The sequence below is a fragment of the Chrysemys picta genome, chromosome 24, assembly GCF_011386835.1.
Source record: "Chrysemys picta bellii isolate R12L10 chromosome 24, ASM1138683v2, whole genome shotgun sequence".
Lineage (NCBI taxonomy): Eukaryota > Metazoa > Chordata > Testudines > Emydidae > Chrysemys > Chrysemys picta.
Genome location: NC_088814.1, coordinates 8798635 through 8821109, shown reverse-complemented (window position 1 = coordinate 8821109; position 22475 = coordinate 8798635). Strand labels below are relative to the sequence as shown.

Sequence of the window (22475 nt, the reverse complement as noted above, 5' to 3'; positions counted from 1 at the left end):
ACATCAAGGAGCTTGGTGCACTCAGCCATGCTGGGGGCCTAAGGCCAACTTTCCAAGTGCTCCAGCACTCATGTGCCAGCCCCCAAGTGACTGGCTTTTCCCCAGAGCCCAGTACAGGGGGTGCAATATTAGGTACTTTGCAAAATCTGACCCCCGGGTGCCAAACCAGGCCCCACTGTGAGTGCTGAGAAGAGAGCCCAGCAGCCCTGCCATGCCCCCCCTCCCCTGCAGAGAGCGCTATATTCCTGGCTCTGGAACAGAGGCTGATGGGGGAGGCCTGAGTCGGGGTCTGACCGAGGCAGCTGTTTCTCAGCCGAAGTGAAGCTGGGACCCTGGGAGGGAAGGGTCCTGCTCGGTCGTTCTTGCTAGCTGCGGACGGCCCTGCCGGGAGGAATTACTCTGTGTCTACGAGAATATTCAGGGGCCAAGCAGCAGCTCTGCTCACACTGATGGTTCCCCTCCAGCGGCCTGCCTGTGAGATTGAGAGAATCCCGGGAAACCTCTGTGCCTTGCCCGGGAAAGGGGACACTGGGCCCAAGGCTTCTGAAGTCAGTGGTGGTACGGCTGGGATGAATTTTAGCCCAATGCCCAGATCTGAGCCGTTATGCCAAATTCAGGCTTGATGTGAGCAGATGCAACTCCCGTTGCTTTACAGCAGGGCTGGCTTTGACTCTAAGGGGCTCTGCATTTTAGGGTAACCAGATGTCCCAATTTTTGCATCTTTTTCTTATATAGGCTCCTATTACCCCCCCCCCCCCCCCCCCCACACACACACACACACACACACACACACACCCCTGTCCAGATTTTTCACATTTGCTGTCTGGTCACACTACTGCATTTTGCAAGGACAACTTGAGGCCTGTAACCAGGGGGATATTGCAGCTACTCTCTGACCCAGCGCGACACATCCTGTCCCCAGGCCTCTAATCTTTGATCTGGGCTGGGGCACCAGGAGGGTTTGAAATCATCCACTGCCCAGGCGGCTGCGTCTAGCCCGGAAACCAGGAGACTTGCTTCCTGGGACTGGTCCACATGCGCCCTCAAACTCACTGTGATGGGGGAAGCCCCCCGAGTGAGCAAGGGGTTAATTACAGTGACCATCCTCCTCCGGAGCCCCTCTAGACATGCAGCAGGGTAACAAGGCAGCGGCTAGTCTAGCCTGGGGGGCCTGGTCCAACCTGTGCACGGCGATCTCCGCCCAGGCGGGAGGATGGGGATCGGGACAGGCACCGAAGACGGTGGACTGGATGGATTCAGAATTCTCCCCTGGGTCTCGTAGGCTGCACCAGCTACATATAGTGGGCTACAGCGGCCTGGGGGAGGATTTCCCCAGCGTGGAAACTGTTGCGCTGGCGTAAGCGGCTCTGTGCTGCTGTCCGCGCAGGCCCTGGCATCGGAGGAGAGCCGGGGCAGGTTGTGTTCAAAGGGGGGGGTGGCACTTGGCTCCCCGGGAATTCCAGCTGGCGCAGCAGCCTGGAGGTAGCTGGGGGGAGTCTGACCTAACTTACCCTGGCCCCCAGCACAGGCAGAATCTGGGCAGCACGAAGGTGGCTTGCAGCATCCCCACCCAACCACCCTCTGGGCTGGGAGGAGAAGGCGAGTCCTGGCTCCAAAGGCTGGGCGCTGCCTCCCCCACTGTCTCGTCTCCTCTGCCATTTCCCTTCCCCCTCGCTGCTGGGAGCCAAGAGAGACTTTCTCAGGAAGTCCCTGCCAGCCTGGGGCCCAGATGGTGCAGTACGAGCTCGTCTGGAGCAGCCAGCGCCTGCCGTGTGCAGTTGTAGCGTCTGGCTCTTAACCAGTGAGCGCCCAGAGCCAGAGGCGGTGGGGATGGGGACAACTCAGCGGAGAGCCGGGTGTCCCTGGGCAAGGGGGGTCGGATCAGCTGAGCGTCACGGGCGGGGACGGAGACTGGAGTGTTTGCGGAAAGCACAGCCCCCTGCGGTCTGGTCTGTCCAGCCCACAAGGGTCGGGGCCTAGACTCTGGCCTGCTTCACCAAGGTAAATACTGGAGGAGCAAAGGCCACCAGGGTTAGTGTCCAAGCTGGGACTTTCAAAGCTACCTAAGAAAATCTGGCACGGGGAGATAGGTGCCTAAATCCTTTTGAGGATCTGGGCCTTGGATTAATGAAGGTGCAGGTCTAGGTGCCTTTGGAAAGCTCCGCCCTACTCTAAATGGCTTGTTATGGGGCGGGAGGGGAGAAAAAGAGAGGAGGCGAAACGGAGGGACCCTGCATCTGTCCCTGCTTAGCAGTTGTTCCCCCTGAAAGCTGCTTTCCACTCACTAGTCTGTTCTTCTCTCTTCTCCTGAGATCCCCGAGTTGCTTCCAGGGGCAGCATCCGACTCCCCACTGGACACCCAGCAAACAGCTGGTCCACCTCAGTCTGAAATGACACCCACCCTCCCTCTTGGCTCAGCTCAGTCTGACACCCTCTGCAAAGGTGCTGCAACCCAGGCAACAGACTCAGAGGGGGCTGGCGCAGGGGGCATTGCTCCAGCGCCACAGGGCAGAGGAGTTCCCCCGCCCGCCTCTCGTCCTCACCTAATCAGGGAGCAGCCTAGTGTGAGGTCTCTGGTTCCATGGGATGCAGCTGGATCCCAGTGCATCATTTACAGGAGGTAGCATTGTGTGGCCTAAATTACACCACCACCTACAAAACGATGCACAGTGGACCGGGCGTCAGGACTCCTGGGTTCTGTTCCCAGCTTGGGGAGAGCGCGGTCTAGTGATCAGAGTGGAGGGAGGGGACAGAATCAGGTCTCCTGGGATCTGTGCCTGACTCTGCCCCTAATTCTCTTGTGACCTGTCTCACACTCTCTTGATATAAAATGGGGATACTAATATTTCCCTCACTTTGTAAAGTGCGTCGAGCCCCTCCGGGCGAAAGATGCTGTTTGATTGCAAAGTGTTGTTGTCACCGCTGGTTGACGTTTTTGGGAGGAATAACCTTCATTATGAGTGATACCTGATCCCAATTCTCTTGGTCAGTGTTCGTTATTCATTAACATTCACCATGGGCTGGTCATTTTCACGTATGGGGCACTAGTGAACACTGTTGGTTTGTTTTTCATGGCACGTGATTAGCGGCTCTGTCAGGTGGCTTTGGTTCTCATTGGATGGCTAGAAAAATTTTAAAAGAACTACGGTAGCTAATGAATAGGGTCCCTTCTGGGTTGGAATCTTCCCATGCGTCTGCATTCAGGCAAATCTTTGGGATTTCACAGACATTACCATGCCTACCTGGCGGCTGTACTCCTGGATTCTGGCTCTGTCTGCACTTAAACCACTTCAGCACTGTAGTGCTTCAGTGTAGACACGCTACAGCAATGGAAGGGGAGGTTCTCCCATCCTTGTATTTAATCCACTTCCCCAAGAGGTGGTAACTAAGGGCTTGTCTATCCTGGGAACTTGCATCTCTCAAGGGTGTGAAACAGCCAGGCATAGCTATACCGACTGTAGATAGCGCTAGAGAGACAGGAGAATTCCTCCGTTGATGTGGGTACCGCCGCTCAGGGAGGTGGATTACCTTGGCTGACAGGAGAACCCCTGGCACTGTCTACACCGGAGGTTAGGTCGGCTTAACTATGTTGTTTAGGGGTGTAGATTTTTCACACCCCGGAACATTGTAGCCAGGTCAACTTAACTTTTGAGTGTGATTTGACAGCTCAGCGCGCACAGCGCGCCCAGCGCTGCTTTTTAACTCATACGAATATTTGCAAATTAGGGTGGAGTCGACGGTTTGGGATTTCTTATTGACTATTTCATCAGCTCTGATTCTTACGTGACCAGCCCGTCCCTCGAAGTGGATTTTTCTCTTGACAATACCAGCCCTGTCTCCCCGCCCACCTCACTCTCTAAATGGATTTATCCGATATCGATTGAAAAAATAATCCCCGCTGTCTGGCCCTTTAAAGGGATTTACTGTGACCATTGCTTTCCCGTTCTTTTGTGTGTGTGCGTAACTGACGTCAGGGCAGATTTTAAAGTTCTGAGATGCCGGCCATCTGCTCCTGATTACAGAAGCCTGAGCTCTTTAAAATTGCATGCAGCGAGGAGATTGTTCCCTCCCCTTTCCCCCCATGGCTGAGAGAAAGGGCTAGGGGGATGCTGGCGATGCCAGGGAATGAAGCTCCCGATAGGACCATCAGCGCAACATGGTGCCTGTTGATGTGCTAATCCCCCTTGCTTGTGAACTGCTCGCCTGTTAATCACAGAGCAGAATGAGGGAGATAAGGAATCAGTGCTGTACAAAACAGAAACGAATTGCCACTGAGAAGGGCTGGGCTGCTTTCTGCAGAGCCCTGCCTAGGCGAGGGTTTGAAGAACAGGAGTATATTCTCTCTCTCTCTCTCTCTCTCTCACTTGCCCACCTCCACGGTCCTATCTCGAGCACAGGGAGCGATTGCTGCAGTTTTTCAGACTCCACTAGCAAGTGCAAGAGCTTAAACCCCCCAAGCGATCCAAGGAGGAAAGCCGTCCCCTCGGGGCTAGCGTGCCAATGGGGTTTCCTGTTGCCCAAATGTGCCCAGGCACATGAGGATGGGCAATGCCAGTGCGGTGCTGCATTGTGTTGGTGCATCCCCCTCTTAGGATAATAATAGCGTATGCTAACACAGCAGCTTTCGACCCAGAGGATCCCAAGGCATTTTATGGTTTTGCGCACCTCCAGCGCACAAGTAGAAATGCAGCTGCTTCTAGGGCAGGGTAGCTGTTTAACACCGCTGCGATAGGACACCCAGGAAGTGAAGAAGAACTGAGCTCCATCTCCCAACGTTTCCTTCCAGGCTGGGAATCTTCCGAGAGAGCCTGTTCTTGCCCATTGCCAGATGAAACCTACTAAACATGAAACCTTTCAAAGGTCACCCAGTACCAGGGATGATTGCATACTGCTCTAGGAAAGGGCTGCCATAAGATTTTAATTGTAGACTCTAGTCTAGGTCAATTGCAATTTGCCTTGTAGTTGCTTTAAGTGCATCGGGTATAATCGGCAGGAGAACTGTGTCGTTGCAGTGCCATTTCATAGTGGCCTAGCATGGAACTGCAGTGGGCAATCATGATGCCCTGGCATGGAATCAAAGCGTAGTTTCATGGTGTCCTGTTGGGATCCAGGAAGTGGGCATGTTATTGCAATGATGGTTAGCAGGTCTATACAACGCAGCTTTATGACGTCTTGGCATGTTATTACGAGGGTGTTTAGCATCTAAGGGATTGGCTAGCAATGACCATGCCACTTCATGGGGCCTTAGCATGGGATTAGTATGTATTTTAATGGGAAAGTAGGAAGTAACTAGAACGGTACTGAACATGATACTCAGCGTGTATGGCTGTCCTCGCTCATTGTTCTCTGGCTGTCTCTCTAGATCACGGCATGACATACTTGCATCTTCATGCTGTGATACCAAAATCCTTTCCAGTCCATTTTTGTGAGGCTGCCGGCTGCTTAGTAGTGGAGTTAATGACCTGACCCGACTCCAGGCCCTGCTTCCATCTGTGATCAGGGACGGTTGGCTAAATAGCAGACCGCGAAGGATGGTACGCTGAAATCATACAGATCTGGGTCACCTCGTTACACGGATGATGTTTGACTCCAGCATTCCATTTGTCTGCGTTCTGCTCTCCCAAGATGTAGTTATCCAATCTCCGTGCCAGATGAATACAGCTCGTCAAATGCCATTGTTATTAAAGCCATACATCTTGCCTCACCGAAGGAAACTTCTCTCCCCGGAGCCACTGGCTTATTAAATGCTGACAAGGCAGCCCCCGCTTGGTTAGACAAAGAGGGAGCCAGGTGCACCACACAGATCTTTATTAGCCTGTGTTTGAAAAGCTGCCTGCTGAGTTACAGATTCAAATATTTGTGACCCTTCAGGATAAAAGTGTTTAAATGCTCATTAAACTCAGATGCAGGAGAACAGTTATTAGTCTTATCTAGTGGCTCAAGCCAGGCTCTGACACAGAGTCTCTTGAGACAGTAAGTGAATCGGTTCTGTGCCGCCGTTTGTAATGTGGCAGTGTAATGAACTGGCAAGTGTGTGTGTGTGAGAGAGACCCGCTCCCGGATGGAGTCTGAACAGCTCATGGGCTGACAACTGGACAGCAGGCAAGGACCTGGGCTTCAGGAGCAGGAGGATCTGAGTTCATAGAATCTCAGGGTTGGAAGAGACCTCAGGAGGTCATCTAGTCCAACCCCCTGCTCAAAGCAGGACCAATCCCAACTAAATCATCCCAGCCAGGGCTTTGTCAAGCCTGACCCTAAAAATCTCTAAGGAAGGAGATTCCACCACCTCCCTAGGTCAGTGGTCTCCAATCGCACCCCTATCAGTAAAAAAAAAAAAAAAATTGAGCACGTACCCCCTGCTGCGCTGGCTCTACCATTTTTGCCGAAGCGCAAAAAAAAAAAAAGCCGCTCAGATGAAGCGGGGGGGGAAAAAAGCGCTCCTCCTGCCGCGCACCCCCAACGATCCTCTTGCGCACCCCACTTTGGAGACCACTGCCCTAGGGAACCCATTCCAGTGCTTCACCACCCTCCTAGTGAAAAAGTTTTTCCTAATATCCAACCTCCACCTCCCCCACTGCAACTTGAGACCATTACTCCTTGTTCTGTCATCTGCCACCACTGAGAACTGTCTAGATCCATCCTCTTTGGAACCCCCTTTCAGATAGTTGAAAGCAGCTATCAAATCCCCCCTCATTCTTCTCTTCTGCAGACTAAACAATCCCAGTTCCCTCAGCCTCTCCTCATAAGTCATGTGCTCCAGACCCCTAATCATTTTTGTTGTCCTCCGCTGGACTCTCTCCTATTTTTCCACATCCTTCTTGTGGTGTGGGGCCCAAAACTGGACGCAATATTCCAGATGAGGCCTCACCAATGCCAAATAGAGGGGAATGATCACCTCCCTCGATCTGCTGGCAATGCCCCTATTTATACAGCCCAAAATGTCGTTAGCCTTCTTGGTAACAAGGGCACACTGTTGACTCATATCCAGCTTCTCGTCCACTGTGACCCCTAGGTCCTTTTCTGCAGAAGTTCTAATCTATCCCTGCTTCTGTTCTGACGTTCCTCAGTAGGGGGGACACTGTCATTGCACTGCCCCAGCAACGGACCGGGGACCCAACTGAGCCTTAAGAGCTACCGTTTGGTCCCCGCTTGCTCCAGGCAGGAAGAAGGCTGTGCCAGCCAGCCCTATGCCTGGCACATCTTCTTTCCTCTTCTGCTCTGGTTCAACTGCATGGCCACTGTGTTAGAGGGGGTGGAGCCAGGCTGTGCCCACTCCTCCCCCATCGGCACACCCCAGACTGGGGATGTGGGTAGCCCAGATTGGATTGGCCAGAACATTTCTCCCTCCCCCCCCGCCCCCCCCGTTGCTGCCCTGCACAGGTGTGTGAGGCAGCTCACACCTGAGCCCTGGGAGAGGAGTGAACAAGTAGATACGTGATGCGCAAGGCTTAGAAACGGGTTGTTTTTAATTACGCTGTTTAATTTAAATCGATACTTAGAGTTGCCACCGTTACTGAATGGCAATTAGCTATTTATTGATTATGAACCGCAAGTCTCAGGAGGCTAAATGATCACAGATAAGCTTCAGATTTTGTTCTGAATTTTTAATTACCAATGCTTTAAGTGCCAATTAAAAACTAATGAACATAAATAACTGTCCTGGAAAAAACCCATATACGTCAAATCGGCACTGGCTAAGACACGCCACGTTGGCCCACATTTTTCCAAAAACTCAGGGCCAGAGTCCCAAGTCCTCAGTACCAACAGTTGGAGCTAGATATTCAAGAGCTCAGTTCCCAGTGTGCACTCAGCACTTTGAGCTCCTTAGAAAACACTTTTTTCCTCCCAGATCACTGATAAAAATAGCCCGGAGCTTGTTATACCAATAAAAACTAGCAGGATCTTATTAAAGGGGACAAGATACAGATGCCACATTGATTATGATAACAATGTGATTTATGACCAATAACTAATATCTTAATCCTTATACACACACATTATACCTAATACCTACACACACACACACACACACACACACACACACACACATCCATCAGATGTGCTGCATAGTTACCAGTCCTGCTTCAGTCTGTGGCTTGAGTTTGCAGCTTGGGTTCGTAGCTTGTGGCGGCTAACTGGCTAGGAAAGCCGGGCACAAGGACGAGCTGGGTCTCTGTTGGGCATGCACCGATGCCCTTCCATGTTGGCAGCAGAATGTTACCCTCCTCCAAAGTTTTCCCTCTCACCCATCCTTTTTGTAGGCTTTAGTTTGAATCCAGAGTCTATAGGTCTTGCTGTGTCACGCTGCCTCTGGGTTTGGTGATTGATCACCCGTCAATTACAGACATGACTTTCAGCCTGGGACTGGGCTTTGATCTTCCTTCTATTGTACCTTTTCTTTTTAGGGTGGATTCTTCTTACTTTGTTAGGGCTCTTGTCTGCATCTTCAGCCGTTGGTGTTTGAACTCTATTTAATCAGGACAGGCTGGGGCTGGAGGTTGATTCCATCATCCATACATACCTCATTCACACATCTAAACTAAACTAATAAGATTACAGCAGGGTTTGCAAAAATGAAGGTTGCAGCAAGCCCTTACGAAATGGAGTAAGCGTTGTAAAATGGGGTTTGAATTACAAATGGCAAACAGTGAACAGAAGTTACAATATAGACAAGTATAATGGATGGCAAACAGCGAACAGAAGTTACACTGTAGGTAAAACACTTCACCATTTACCTATATTTATTATAGGTAAATGGTGAACAGAAGTTACAATACTGAAACAAGCAACAGAGGGTCCTGTGGCACCTTTGAGACTAACAGAAGTATTGGGAGCATACGCTTTCGTGGGTAAGAACCTCACTTCTTCAGATGCAAGTGAGGTTCTTACCCACGAAAGCTTATGCTCCCAATACTTCTGTTAGTCTCAAAGGTGCCACAGGACCCTCTGTGTTGCTTTTTACAGATTCAGACTAACACGGCTACCCCTCTGATACATGACAGAATACTGAAACAGTGCAAGTCTCAGTGATTTAAGCAGGAATTGGATTGATAGTGAAACTTACAAAGGCAGCTGACTGAACAGCTATGGCTCTTAACAAGCATCTTAATTGTTAATTAGCCAGTTATTGGGGTAACCGGTTTTATGAATGAATATTGTTTCATTCATAAAACTTTACTTATGAAGTTACATTAATAAAGTGAACAATGAAAAACAATTTCATTCATCAGTTCTACAAGCTGAGAACTGATCCCTGTGGGATCCTACTAGACACGCTCCTATTTGATAATGATTCCCCATGAACAATTACATTTCAAGATCCATCAGTTAGCCAGTTTTGCATCTATTTAATGCACACCATTTTGATTTTGTATAGTGCTAACTTTTGAAGCCAAATGTCAGGCAGGACTAACTCAAACTCCTGCCAGAAGTCTAAGTGTATTACATCAGTGCAATTACTTTTATCAAACCAGCTTGTAATCTCATAGTACAATGCCAAATTTGTCTGGCTAGGCCCAGTTGTCCAATTTTATATATATGGAGATATAACTATCTCATAGAGCTGGAAGGGACCTTGAAAGGTTATCGAGTCCCCTTCACTAGCAGGACCAAGTACTGACCCTGACAGATTTTTTGCCCCAGATCCCTAAATGGCCCACTCAAGGATTGAACTCACAACCCTGGGTTTAAGCAGGCCAACGCTCAAACCACTGTGCTATCCCTCCCCTCCGTGAATCCATGTTGATTGGTATGGATTAATTTCCCATCCTTTAACTCTTTATTGATAGCCTGACGTGATATAGGCCTCTAACTCTTAGAGCGCTGGCCAGGGAGCCATGCGTCGTGGCTCCGGAGGTCCCTGGTATCTGCCCCACTGTCGGCCAAGATGGCGGCCATCACACGCAGGGCTGCTGCACTGGCAAATGCCTCCAGCAGCCCCCACCCTCCTGTCTTGCCGTTTATCTGACCCAGCCACTGCTCTGCCACGGAGCTTCCCGCTGCACCCCCAGAAAATCTGCTGCCCCTTCCGGCCGTGGGTCAGCATCAGGCGGACACCTGCAGCAGCCTGCAGGGAGGTGGGTCTGGCTTGTTGCAGGCTGAGAACGCGCTGCCTGCCGGGGGCTCTGGGAATTTGTCATAGCTCAGCTTGCTGGACTTAGCTGTCGAATGGGAATGCCCAGCGGTAGCCTGGGGCGACCCTGTTAGTACCCAGAGGGGACCCTGCCCTGGTGATCTCTGCTCCCAGGCTTTAGGGCATGAGCTGTACTTGGTGGGGGGTGGGTTGCAGTGGTGGTGGATGCTCTAGGTCCTCCTCCCCCTGCTACGATCTGACCCCTGCTCCCTTTCCCACGGCAGCGTCGTGCCTCCGGTGCCTGGTGGACGTGGTCCCGGTGAAGAATGAGGAAGCAGCCGTCATCATGTTCATCCTGAACTTTGAGGACCTGGCCGAGCTCATCGCCAAGAGCGCCAGCCGGAGTCTCCACCAGCGACTGTCCCAGGGCTGGCGCCAAGGTGAGCAAGGGCCGGGGTCCCCAGGCGGGGACGGGGAGGGAGGGCGGGGGATTGTGTAGGTTCCGCTTGGTGAAGCCGATCCTGGAATTTTCTCTGGAACTCGGAGGTGCCTGAGCCATGGGGCTGGTGGCCTGAGCTCCTGACCAAGCAGTGGCCTCGTTGCCGATTGGCTCTAGGAGGCGGCGTGTTGCCAAAGGACGATCTTGAAGACTCTGGAGCCGTTGAGAGCGACTCCCCAGCAGTGATACAGCGAGACAAGGAGGCAGCTCTGCAAGGGGAGGCAGATGGAGCCTAATCTCCCGGGCCGAGAGGAAACTGAGTCCTGGGGATCCTGAGGCAGAACCAATCTTCCGGGGGAAGCCCTGCCCTCGGACCTCCCTGTCCCTTTGCATCCGCATCCGCCCCGTGCACACATGGTTACACCTCGCCTAGATGTGTCCTAATGCCCCAACTCCCCTCAGACCTCCCCACACAGTACCTGAACCCCGCCTTGCCTGTCACCCAACCCTCCCCTCCCCAATAGCTCATCCGCCCCCACCCCTCCCACCTAACCAAACTGGGCCTGTACTGCTAGCAGGTACCCCCGTCCCTCCCATCCAGCAGCACATCTGTAACTGCCTCGCATACAGCCGCGCCTCCTCTCGAGCTAGCTTTCTGTATAACTTGCCCATACATTGCTTATAGCTGTATTTTCCTATCTATACACCTCACCGTCCTCTGCCTCTGTACAGACCCTATATACACACTCTGTACATACTTGGCTTCTAGCGAGGTACCGCCATTAAAGTACAGTATCTATCCCCCCGTCCTCTTGCCCTCCATGGGTTGCCTGGTGCTCAGGGCCCGGCCCAGCCCTTTCCTTCCGGCACGCTGCCTGGAGACAGCCTCCTGACCGGGATCGCTGTTGCTCTTCCACCAGTTGGCACATCTGCTGCCGGCCCTGTCGGGTCCCTTTGCAGCCCCGCCCCTGCTGCCGGCTCGTGTTCATACACGGGGCTTGGGAGCTCGGAGGGAGGTCCCACCGAGGTAAGGATTTCCAGTGGAAGCTGAGTCCGTGCTCTCCCCCCGCCCCTCCAACTGGCAAGGCCATCATCCTAACGCTCTCTTGGGTTTAATGTTGTCTGTTGGTTTGGAGAGATGCACCCCGGCATGCCAGCCTCAGTCTCAGGAGACAGACACTACCGTCAATGACCTGTAATGACACTAGTCTTGATGCTATCGGAGGGTGGGGGGGAAGCAGCTCTCATGCTTCAGACTATCAGCTGATCTCCTGAGGGCTCAGGAAGGAATCCCTTCCCCTCGTGCTGCAGCGTGGCCCAGCCAGCCAGGTGCCTGATGGGGAGCTGGGGAAATGGCCGCTGTCAGTCTGTTCCGTCACTGGGCTCTAGGGGTGTTCGGGGAACTCAGAGCAACAGGCTGATCTGAGACCTCAGCGTTAGGGGGCAAGGAAGATTTTTGGAAGCTGGGTCCTGTTTCCCCAGCTCACCCCTGGCTTGGCTGGAGCGACCGTGGATAATGTCCTTTCCTTGCCCTGTTTCCCTTGGCACTGATGTGTGAGGTCCGATGTCATCTCACGGGTCACTGCATCCCCGTTGCTTCCATGCTGGGGCTGGGAGTCTGGAAGCAAGAGCAGGGACAGCACCGCTGTGCATTTCACATTGCGGGGGTGTTTGTCCTCTCAACTCTGGGGAGCGGGAGGAGGGCCCCATGGGGCTTAGCACCGTACAGACACAGAATAACAGCCCGCGCTTGTCCCAAAGAGTGGGAAGGTCAGTAAGGGCCTGGAGAGATGAAGTGATTTGCCAGAGGTTACACAGCAGCCCACTGGCAGCGCCAGGAACAGAACCCAGGTCTCCAAAGTAGTTTCCATCTTCTCTCTAGTCTAAAATGTTTCCAATCTGGTGGATTGTCCATCTCTGTGAATTCCGTCACCCCTTGGAGAGAATATATATGTAAAATCCAGCAGATCCGGTCAAGTTCCCCTGGGATCAGGAGGCGGGATGCTGCCCTTTAAATATGTTTGGACTGGAGGTATTTCATTGTGTCGTGTGCTCTTGCCGTGTGTGTTAAACATCCAGCCAGTTCTGCAGGTGGGTTTGCTGGATTGTTGCATATGCTCACATGTACGTGGAATCAGTGTGAATCCGTGTGGCAGCAGGTGGGTGTGAGCGGGGTTCTGGATTTGTTTTCATCTCAATAGGATTGGTTTAAGTGAGTCTCTAAAACCCATCCTCAGAAGGTACGAGCTAGAAACATTTTTTGTCCAATACAAATGTAATACGGGGCTACCCCGGCAGGTGGAGATCGTATGCGCAGATCCTGTAATTCAAAGGGGACAGTGTAATGTAGTCTTGGACCCACAGCATGAGACTCCAGGGACACGTCACAAACTCCGTTCGGCTGGCTCCTGGCTAGACACTCTAACGCTGCTCTCCCCGGCACAGCCATCGTCCCCTGTACTCCAGAGCTCATGTTGCCACAGCTGCCCTTTGGAAAGCCAAGATCAGGGATCGGTTTTTAGAGCATGTTAGCTTCCTAAGAAACTGACAGCCCAGCACGTTTTGCATGTATCTCCCCCTTCCCTCGCATAAACGGTCTGTCTTGTTCTAGTGCAGTCCTGCCGCTCTGCTTGGCGATCACGCCTTTCTCACCAACTAAACACGTTCAGTGCTAGGATGGGAGACACCCTGGGAGTGCCATGGGGCTGCTTTATACGTACCGGCCCTCTGAGCCAGTGCTGAACGAACACTTCCAGCAGGGGGTTAGGAGCCACCAAGGGGCTGTTTTCCAGCCGAGAAATACACTTGGCCTGTCACAGTTGTTCAAGATCCTATGGTGGTTTCCACGTGAGTCTGGCATCCCTCAAAGATTCCAGCCTGGGTAATTGCAGTCCCTCCCCTAGCCTCTCTGGGAGATGGGATTCTTCTCCATTTTCTGCCTTAAGAGGTTGGCCGAGGTTGCTGTGAGCTGTGTTCCACCCCAGAGGTGGCTGCATTGCAGTGAGTGGGTGCTGTGAGCCCTTGCCTACAGTGAGTGCCTCAGGCTCAAGGTCACTGTAGCAATGTGGAGTTTAAAAAACAACGGGCAAGTGGAAGCTTGTGCCCACAGCACTGCAGATGTTTATGGGGCAGGCAGGGTAGATCTGGCCAGCTGGAGCAAGGCACATGCATACATAAATATGCGGTGCTTGCTGTTGTTAGGAGACTAGTTCGGCTCTTGGCCTTTGGCATGTGAGAGCTGTGCCTGTGTGCAAAGTTGCAGCAGCTACCCGGGAGCCAGGGGAGTACCCGCGGTGTCCGTGGTTCCTCTCTGCTGGTCGCAGCGTGAGCCAGTGACAACAGGCCAGGATTCCAGCTGATGCGAGCGGGAGCCACTCCATGGGGGACATTGGAGTCCCATCAGGAAGGGGCTTTAGATCATGGCATACTGGGAAAGGTTGGGTGCTGTCCTTTGAGGACCTGCTTCTCCACGGCCCTGCGCCTTGGGTAGTTATTTACCCAAGTGCAAAATGGGTGTACAACGCTACCATGCCAGAGTGGAAGCATTTACACGCACTTGTCACTGGTGCAAATGGCAAGACCCCAGGCAGGACAGTGGAGAATCCAGCCCAGTGTCACCTCGATATTCCGGATTGCTGTGCAGTGTTTTCGGGAAGGATATGTGCCCCGTTTCTCTACCCCCTCTTGCCTGCTTCCAGCTCCCCATTTAAAGAAAGCTTCTAGACCCATGATTCTCAACCAACGGTATGTGTACCCCTGGAGGTACGCAGAGGTCTTTCAGGGGGTACATTAACTCAGATAAATATTTGCTTAGCTTTGCAACAGGCTACGTAAAAAGCACTAGTGAAGTCAGTGCAAACTAAAATTTCATCCAGACCATGACTTGTTTATACTGCTCTATAGACTATACACTGAAATGTAAGGACAATATTTATATTCCAGTTGATTTATTTTATAATTATATGGCAACAATGAGAAAGTCAGCAATTTTTCAGTAGCAGTGCACTGTGACACTTGTATTTTTGTCTGATTTTTAGAAGCAAGTAGTTTTTAAGTGAGGTGAAACTTGGGGGTACACAAGACAAATCAGACTCTGAAAGAGGTACAGTAATCTGAAAAGGTTCAGAGCCACCGGTCTTGACAGAAGCTCTCCAGTGAAGTTGCGAGAGCAGTTTCCTGATTCCAGTAAAGTTCCTTGTTCAGTGTTGGAAGAAAGCGACTCTTTTTCCGAGATTCTTTCCCATTGTCACATGACCGTATCGACACATCTCAGCTTGACTTATTAGGAGCGGTGAAGTCACGAGTGTTGTAGGTTGTCACAATACATAGTCCACCCTGGATGTACCGCAGAGGTGACAGAGTAACCGAGTTCGAGATGCACATAATCAGAAGGGATTTTTCTGTCTCATCTCACTATTATCAGCCTGGTCTCAGACATCCTCCAGCATGATCATTATCTGCTTGGCAAGATTCAGACTCCTTCTGTGTTGAAGTTGTTTGTGGTGTGGGGAAATATTATTTTTTTTACAGGTAGAAAAGTTTGGTTTTGGGTGTCTCTTCTCATCATTCAGACTTTGACTGATCAGATTCTCCTCCAAGTTGGCATTACAGATTCACCCAAGCATGGAAAGTTTGGCCCCTAAAAAAGAACGTGCCAGAAAGTTACAGAGCAGGGTGGGGAAGAGGTTGTAACTGAAACTGCTTCGCTACCGTAACTAGTTCATCTTGGCTGGTCAGTGGTTAGCCCAGGTCAGCTAACACAGTTTGGTTAGCCCAGGACTGTTGTCCCTTTTGGCCTAAGCAGTTAGCCAAAATTCAGGGCCTTGCATGGTTGTTTACATTTGGATGAAAAATCTGAGAGGTGAGTCAGGTCTATTCTTGGAGTAAACTTGTATATTTGCAAAGAAATGTCCACAAAGTCCTGTTCCCCTGAACACAGTGGAAACAAAGAACAGCATGCAGTTTCCTTGCTCAGAAATTCCCATGTCTGCCACTCCAGTGAGCTCTGTGCCCAAGGAGCTCTGTCTCTCTGCTTCTTTTCAGGGTCATGCTCACAACTGGTGTGGACTGCACTCTCAGCAAGTTTGCAGATGACACTAAACTAGGAGGCGTGGTAGATACACTAGAGGGTAGGGATCGGATACAGAGGGACCTAGACAAATTAGAAGATTGGGCCGAAAAAAACCTGATGAGGTTCAACAAGGACAAGTGCAGAGTCCTGCACTTAGGACGGAAGAATCCCATGCACTGCTACAGACTAGGGACCGAATGGCTAGGTAGCAGTTCTGCAGAAAAGGACCTAGGGGTCACAGTGGACGAGAAGCTGGATATGAGTCAACAGTGTGCTCTTGTTGCCAAGAAGGCTAACGGCATTTTGGGCTGTATAAGTAGGGGCATTGCCAGCAGATCGAGGGACGTGATCGTTCCCCTTTATTCGACATTGGTGAGGCCTCATCTGGAATACTGTGTCCAGTTTTGGGCCCCACACTACAAGAAGGATGTGGAAAAATTGGAAAGAGTCCAGCGGAGGGCAACAAAAATGATTAGGGGTCTGGAGCACATGACTTATGAGGAGAGGCTGAGGGAACTGGGATTGTTTAGTCTCCAGAAGAGAAGAATGAGGGGGGATTTGATAGCAGCCTTCAACTACCTGAAGGGGGGTTCCAAAGAGGATGGAGCTCGGCTGTTCTCAGTGGTGGCAGACGACAGAACAAGGAGCAATGGTCTCAAGTTGCAGTGGGGGAGGTCCAGGTTGGATATCAGGAAAAACTATTTCACTAGGAGGGTGGTGAAACACTGGAATGCGTTACCTAGGGAGGTGGTGGAGTCTCCTTCCTTGGAGGTTTTTAAGGCCCGGCTTGACAAAGCCCTGGCTGGGATGATTTAGCTGGGAATTGGTCCTGCTTTGAGCAGGGGGTTGGACTAGATGACCTCTTGAGGTCCCTTCCAACTCTGATATTCTATGATTCTATGATTCTATGAACTGTTTTTTTCTGCTGGCTTGGTTCCTCACACCACCCTGCAACTGATATCTTAGCCACTGTGTTTGCAACGAGGGAAAGCCCTGTTAATCTACCTGGCTTAGCTCTGACCTGTTTTGCAGCCTAGTCCTTGGGTGGTAGCCCCCATCATGTGCAGTTGTCGTTACTACATAAAGGGGCTTGATTGCTTCTGTTGAGCCTAAAAAAAGAGTACTTGGCACCCCCGTTGGCTTAAGTAGGTCTGTGATAGTCTTTGGGTTCAAAAACAACAAGGAGTCTGGTGGCACTTTAAAGACTAACAGATTTATTTGGGCATAAGCTTTCGTGAGTAAAAACCTCACTTCTTCGGATGCAAGACTGTGATAGTCTTTGGGTTCAAGACCATCCCTGGGAGCCGTTAGCACCTTTCAGCATAGCAGTACTTAGCCCTGTCACCCTCCCTCCACATTGGATGCTGGGCTCTTTTGAGAATGTGGTCCTTACTTAGGTGCCTACATGGGAACTGAGCTCTGATCTGGCCCCAGTTGTGGCAGTCAGGTCCTTGAAAATCTGGCCCTAGTGAAAGCCAATGCCAGGTGAAGATTTGAACGGGTCGTTTGTTCGGAATGGGCCAGCCTGAACTCTGGCATTTGGCGAAAGCCCAAAAAAGAACCGCAGGCCCAGTCCCGCATGCTGGATTCTTTCTCTGTGCAAGCTCTTCCACTGCCCCTCCTCCCCAACCTCCCTCTAGCGTTCTCCAACATATAATGCATCTGGCTCTCCCCAGCCTCACGGCAGAGACATCAATAACCATCTGTGGCCACCTAGCAACCTCATGGTTGTCACTATGCTGTCACAGCAGCCACTTGGAACTTGATGATGGCAGCGGAGTAGGCTTTGGAACCTCCTGATTTGGAATGTGCGCTTAGGCCCTGTGGCTTAGCTTAAGGAGGAATCTCTGTTAGCAGTATAAGTCCTATGACACACAGCTGAGCAGTTCTGATTCCATGCAGCAGAGAGCAGCGGTGCCACCTGCACGCTGGACCAGATCCCTGCAGTCTTGTCAATGGACGTGTTGGGCAGAGTCGCTGTAAAGGGCTTACCTCCCATTTCCTAATCCCCGGGGACTGGAGCTGTTCCTCCCCCCAGGCAAGGAGAGAATTATCTCCTAGGACGGGCCAGCACGGATTCTTCTCCTATGCGGAGCTGGCAGTCTTGGGCCCTTTCTCAGACCCGTGCTCAGCCAGCCCCATTGGGCAAGTGACCGCTTTGTTGCCCCCCTGTAGCGGAAGCACGGAGCAGTTGTTGCAGGCAGGGCTGAGAGGAGCTGGGTGATCTGGGGGCATGTCCATGGGAGATTCCAAGCTGCCCACCCGCATCACTGTGCTAGCGGGGAGCGCGGGGAGCTCTGCAAACAAACTGCTGCTGCGTTAAGGGGCACGGGACCCCTCCAATGCTTGGTGGCAGAAATGCAGCCTCCCGGGGAGTTCAGGAGCCTCCTCGCGTGTTCCAAGCCAGCAGCAAAGCGTTTAAAAGGCCCAGCCCTATGGCTCTGACCGGGCCACTCAGCCATGTAATGGTGGCCAGAGGATGGGGGGCCTGGGCACAGCCAGAGTGTGATCCCTTGGGACACATGGTGGTGGATTGAGGATGGACCCCACCACATGCACCAGGATCGGGTCCCTGCACTGCTCTGCGGCTGCCTGGCACCACATTCCTTCCTCCGACAGCATGAGCGGGATGGGCACTTGTGCCTTGGTATCTCGTCCTGCTGCCAGTGCCAGCTATCCCTTTGCTGGCCCATATAGAGCATGTGTCTGTCTCTCCCTCCTGGGAGACAAAGTGGGTGAGACGATATCTTTTATTGGAGCAACTTCTGTTGGTGGAAGGGACCAAGAGTTTGAACTTCACAGAGCCCTCCAGGTCTAGGAAAGGGACTCACTCGACAGCTTGTCTCTTTCACCCACAGAGCTTGTCACTTCACCCGCCTTGTGTCTCTACTGTTCTGGAACCAACATGGCTACAACATATTCCTTCCTCTCTCTTAGAGATGGAGTAACCCTCGATCCAAACACCGCTGCTCTCCAGCGGCTTTGAAATTGGGGTCTGGGGCCCATCTACATTGCAACTGTAGCAGCGTCCGGGGGCCAGTTCTAACCTGGTTAAAAGCTGGGGGGTGGGCGGCACCTAATCATGTCTCCATTGATTGGGGTGCAGTGCAGTCAACCCTGAGTGCACAAACAATACAGGGATTGTAGTGTTTTCTTCCTGTGTCGGATTGGGTTTCCCAAAGCTTCGAGCTGTCCCTGTGTTGAAACGAGGCTCGATGCCACGTGTCGTGGTATTTCAGAGATGTTCGCCAGAACTCTCTATTAGACACACGGACATCTATTAGTATTGATTATATTGTTTGTAGCACTCTTCCGCGTAGAACCTCCACCCACTGTGTAGGCACAGCACAAATACAAAGTAAGAAACAGCTGCTGCCCTGGAGACCTTACCAATTGGCTATGTGGGGAAATTAAGTAGCATCGCTAGAACGTAATAAGTATTTGCAGGGGCAGAATTATAACTCCCATTGTACAGATGGGAAAGTGAGGCAAGGAGAGACGAAGGGTCAGATTTGCAAAGGAATTTAGGCATCTAAAGGTGAGATAGGTGCGTAGTATCTCCAAAGGCATCATAACCTTTTAAAAATCAAATGCTGTTTTCTAAACACGGTATGGTAATACATTTCAATTGCTATAGTGTGCTATGTTATATAATACTCTGTATTTACCCATACAGCTAAATAAGCTTACACCAATCTTAATAAAAGTATTATACATGTATATAAGGATGCATTAAGAGGTGTGTGTGTGTGTGTGTGTGTGTGTGTGTGTACACCTCTACCCCGATATAATGCTGTCCTAGGGAGCCAAAAAATCTTACCGCGTTATAGGTAAACAGTGTTATATCAAACTTACTTTGATCCACCGGAGTACGCAGCCCCGCCCCTCCTTCCCCCCCCCCCCCCCCGGAGCACTGCTTTACCGCTTTATATCTGCATTCGTGTTATATCGGGGTAGAGGTGTATATTTAAGTATGAAATATACTGATTTTAGATGCAATGATAGGCCGATTTTGAGCCACTATTTAAAAAAAACAATTTATTTAATATACAGTGAGTGTGGGTATGAAATATATCCATACTTGTACATATGTATTTGAATGTGTGAGTATGACTTATTTAAAATATAGTGACCAACCATAGGTTTTAAATGACGTGCAATTCCACTACACTGGTAATTTTTATAATACACTTACTATCTGTGCTTTAATGCAAGTTTTAAATGTACTAATAATAATTGTTCATAATTATACATACATATGTTGATATATGTATAAATGGTAATCTGTCCTGTCTAGGTGAATAATTAATAATTGTTTAGATTTATATAACAATTCTACACGTGTAGAATATATTACTAGTTTATATATGAAGTAATGTAGATTTATATATGTGTATACATAGTTTTGTGTATAAATATACAAAATTATTAATAGTACATTTAATACTTATGTTAAAACATAGATAGTAAGTATATTGTAAATATAGCAATGAATTGTACAGTATTTTAAATAATACAGTAGAACCTTAGAGTTACAACACCAGAGTTACAAACAGACCGGTCAACCACACACGTCATTTGGAACCGGAAGTACACAATCTGGCAGCAGCAGAGATAAAAAATATATATATATGCAGTACAATACTGTGTTAACCATAAACTACTAACAAAATAAGTGGAAAGCAGCATTTTTCTTCTGCATAGTAAAATTTCAAAGCTGTACTAAGTCAATGTTCAGTTGTAAACTTTTGAAAGAACAAGCAGAACGTTTTGTTCAGAGTTATGAACATTTCAGCGTTATGAACAACCTCCATTCCTGAGGGGTTTGTAACTCTGAGGTTCTGCTGTATATATTGATCTATTACTTATTTAAAATACTCTATTACATCTGTATGGTGTATGTATGTGTGTGTGTGTGTGTGTGTGTGTATATAGACACTATGCACATTATGTATTGTATTATACACACAAACTATGATAAAAGAATGATTGAGGTGGCAAAGTCAAGCACTCAAAAGTTAGGAAATGCCAGAATTAAGGCTGTTTTTACAACCTTAATTCGGCCCCCCGGTTTGTATGTATTATGTTACAGTCTTTAATGACATGCTCACACGTTATTTTTTCCACAGGACCCCTGCCTCATTCAGATGGATGATGCTCCTTTAGGGAGCAGCTATTCAATGTTTTCTTTTCTCCCTGTTCGGTGTGTGGCCCTGGGCCTTATGTACTGCACACTGTTCAAAGCCGGCTTTCAATACAGACCTATTCATTTCCTCTTTGGCTTTTCTATGGCGCTTAACACAATACTGTGAGGCCCAGATCCTACAAGCTATTTGGGCATCTAACTCCCATTTAAGTCTAGGCCTGAGTGCTTCACAAACATTAGTCAATGTATTTTCACAACACCCTTGTGCAGAGAAGCAGTATTAGCTCCATTTTACAGACAGGAACTGAGAAACTGAGATATTGAAGTCAAAACTGCCACTGATTTTGGGTGCTCACATTGAGGTATGTGGGACCGGATTTTTCAGAGTACTTAACATTATATAGCACCTTTATATGTTCAAAGCACAGCTCCCATTGCCTTCACTTGCAGCTGGGAGTGTTCCGCACTTTGGCAAATCCAGAGTCTCAAGTCAGAGAGCCAGGAAATGAAGAACATGCCTTTAGTGACCACCTGTGAAAAGTTTGGTTTACATGACTTGCCTAGCATCATACAGGAACTTTGTGACCTGGGCAGAGGTAGACTCCAGGTCTCCAGAACACCATTCAATTGCCTTATTAACCAGGAAGCCATCCTTTCTGTGCCTGCAATCCCCTATCCTATCCATCCCACCTTCCAACTTCAGCAACAAATGAGGCAAAGGTCCTACAGCCAACTGCCTCCTTTATTACACAACCCTGATTCATCCCCTGAGCACGGCCATACTGTGCGTTGAATGAGGCAGGGGTCCACTGGAAGAAATAGTGTGTGATCATGTAATTAGAGGTTGTATCGTAATGCATATGCACAATGGGGCTGAATTAAGGTTACACGGACAACCTTAACTCTGGCATTTCTTAACTTTTGAGGGCTTTGCAACCATAATAAAGCTCTATTAACATATTTTTTGTGGGTAATTTCCCAGGTTTTTAAAAGAGCAAACTGAAAAAAACAAATTCCATCCTGTGACGACATACTGGCACCGACATGGGTCATCAGCAGGGTTGGAACCTCTAGATTCACTGCACAGATTTCTGTCATATGAGTTTAGGGAGTAACTGATAGCAATAGTAGGTTGTGTGGGCCAGCACTAGAGGAGGATGGGACACTTTGCCAGTGGGTATCACAGATTATTTGCTGACAGCAGAGCAATGGTGTGACTCGGAAATCTTGGGTTCCGTTCCAGCCTCTGGCGGGGAGTGGGCTCTAGTGGCTTCAGCCTTCTGCCTCTTCTATGCAAGCTTGATCCCTTCTGCCCCTCCCCACCTCACAACCTATCCCAGTCCAGTCTCTTCCCCCACCCTGGGATCTTTATCCCAACCCCATTCTTCTTATCTAGCCAGGCCTAGTGTCCTGCTCCAGATTCCCAGTCCCCTTCTTCCCCTCCTGCTTCCCAGTCTCCTTGCTGAGCCAGTCCCATTTCCCCTCTCCCAGCTCCTCGTCTGAGCTATTTCTGTCTGGCCTCTAGTCACCCTCTCCACCCCCTACGCACATCCCCCAGCCCTACTGGCTCCCAGTTGCCCTCCCTGAGCTCCTCCAATCTCAGTGTCCCCGCCAGGTCCTTTCCCCAATCTCTTTGCCCAGCCAATCCCAGTTTAAACCCATCCCAAGTCCTAGTCCCAGTTTCCCTCTCCCCACTGCCAGTCCTCCCGCCTTCCCACATCCCTTGTCCCAATCTACTCCCCCTGCT

The 22475-nt window shown here is 50.1% G+C and overlaps 1 protein-coding gene across 3 annotated transcripts in view; it reads left to right on the top strand.

Annotated features, from left to right (window-relative positions):
- Positions 1-22475, top strand: part of KCNH6 (potassium voltage-gated channel subfamily H member 6) — a 107136-nt gene that overhangs the window by 42016 nt on the left and 42645 nt on the right. For all 3 annotated transcript variants that reach the window (XM_065577496.1, XM_065577498.1, XM_065577497.1), the window contains one exon: positions 10357-10512. In XM_065577496.1, coding sequence (XP_065433568.1) covers positions 10357-10512 — 156 coding nt within the window. The remainder of the gene's footprint in view (positions 1-10356; positions 10513-22475) is intronic.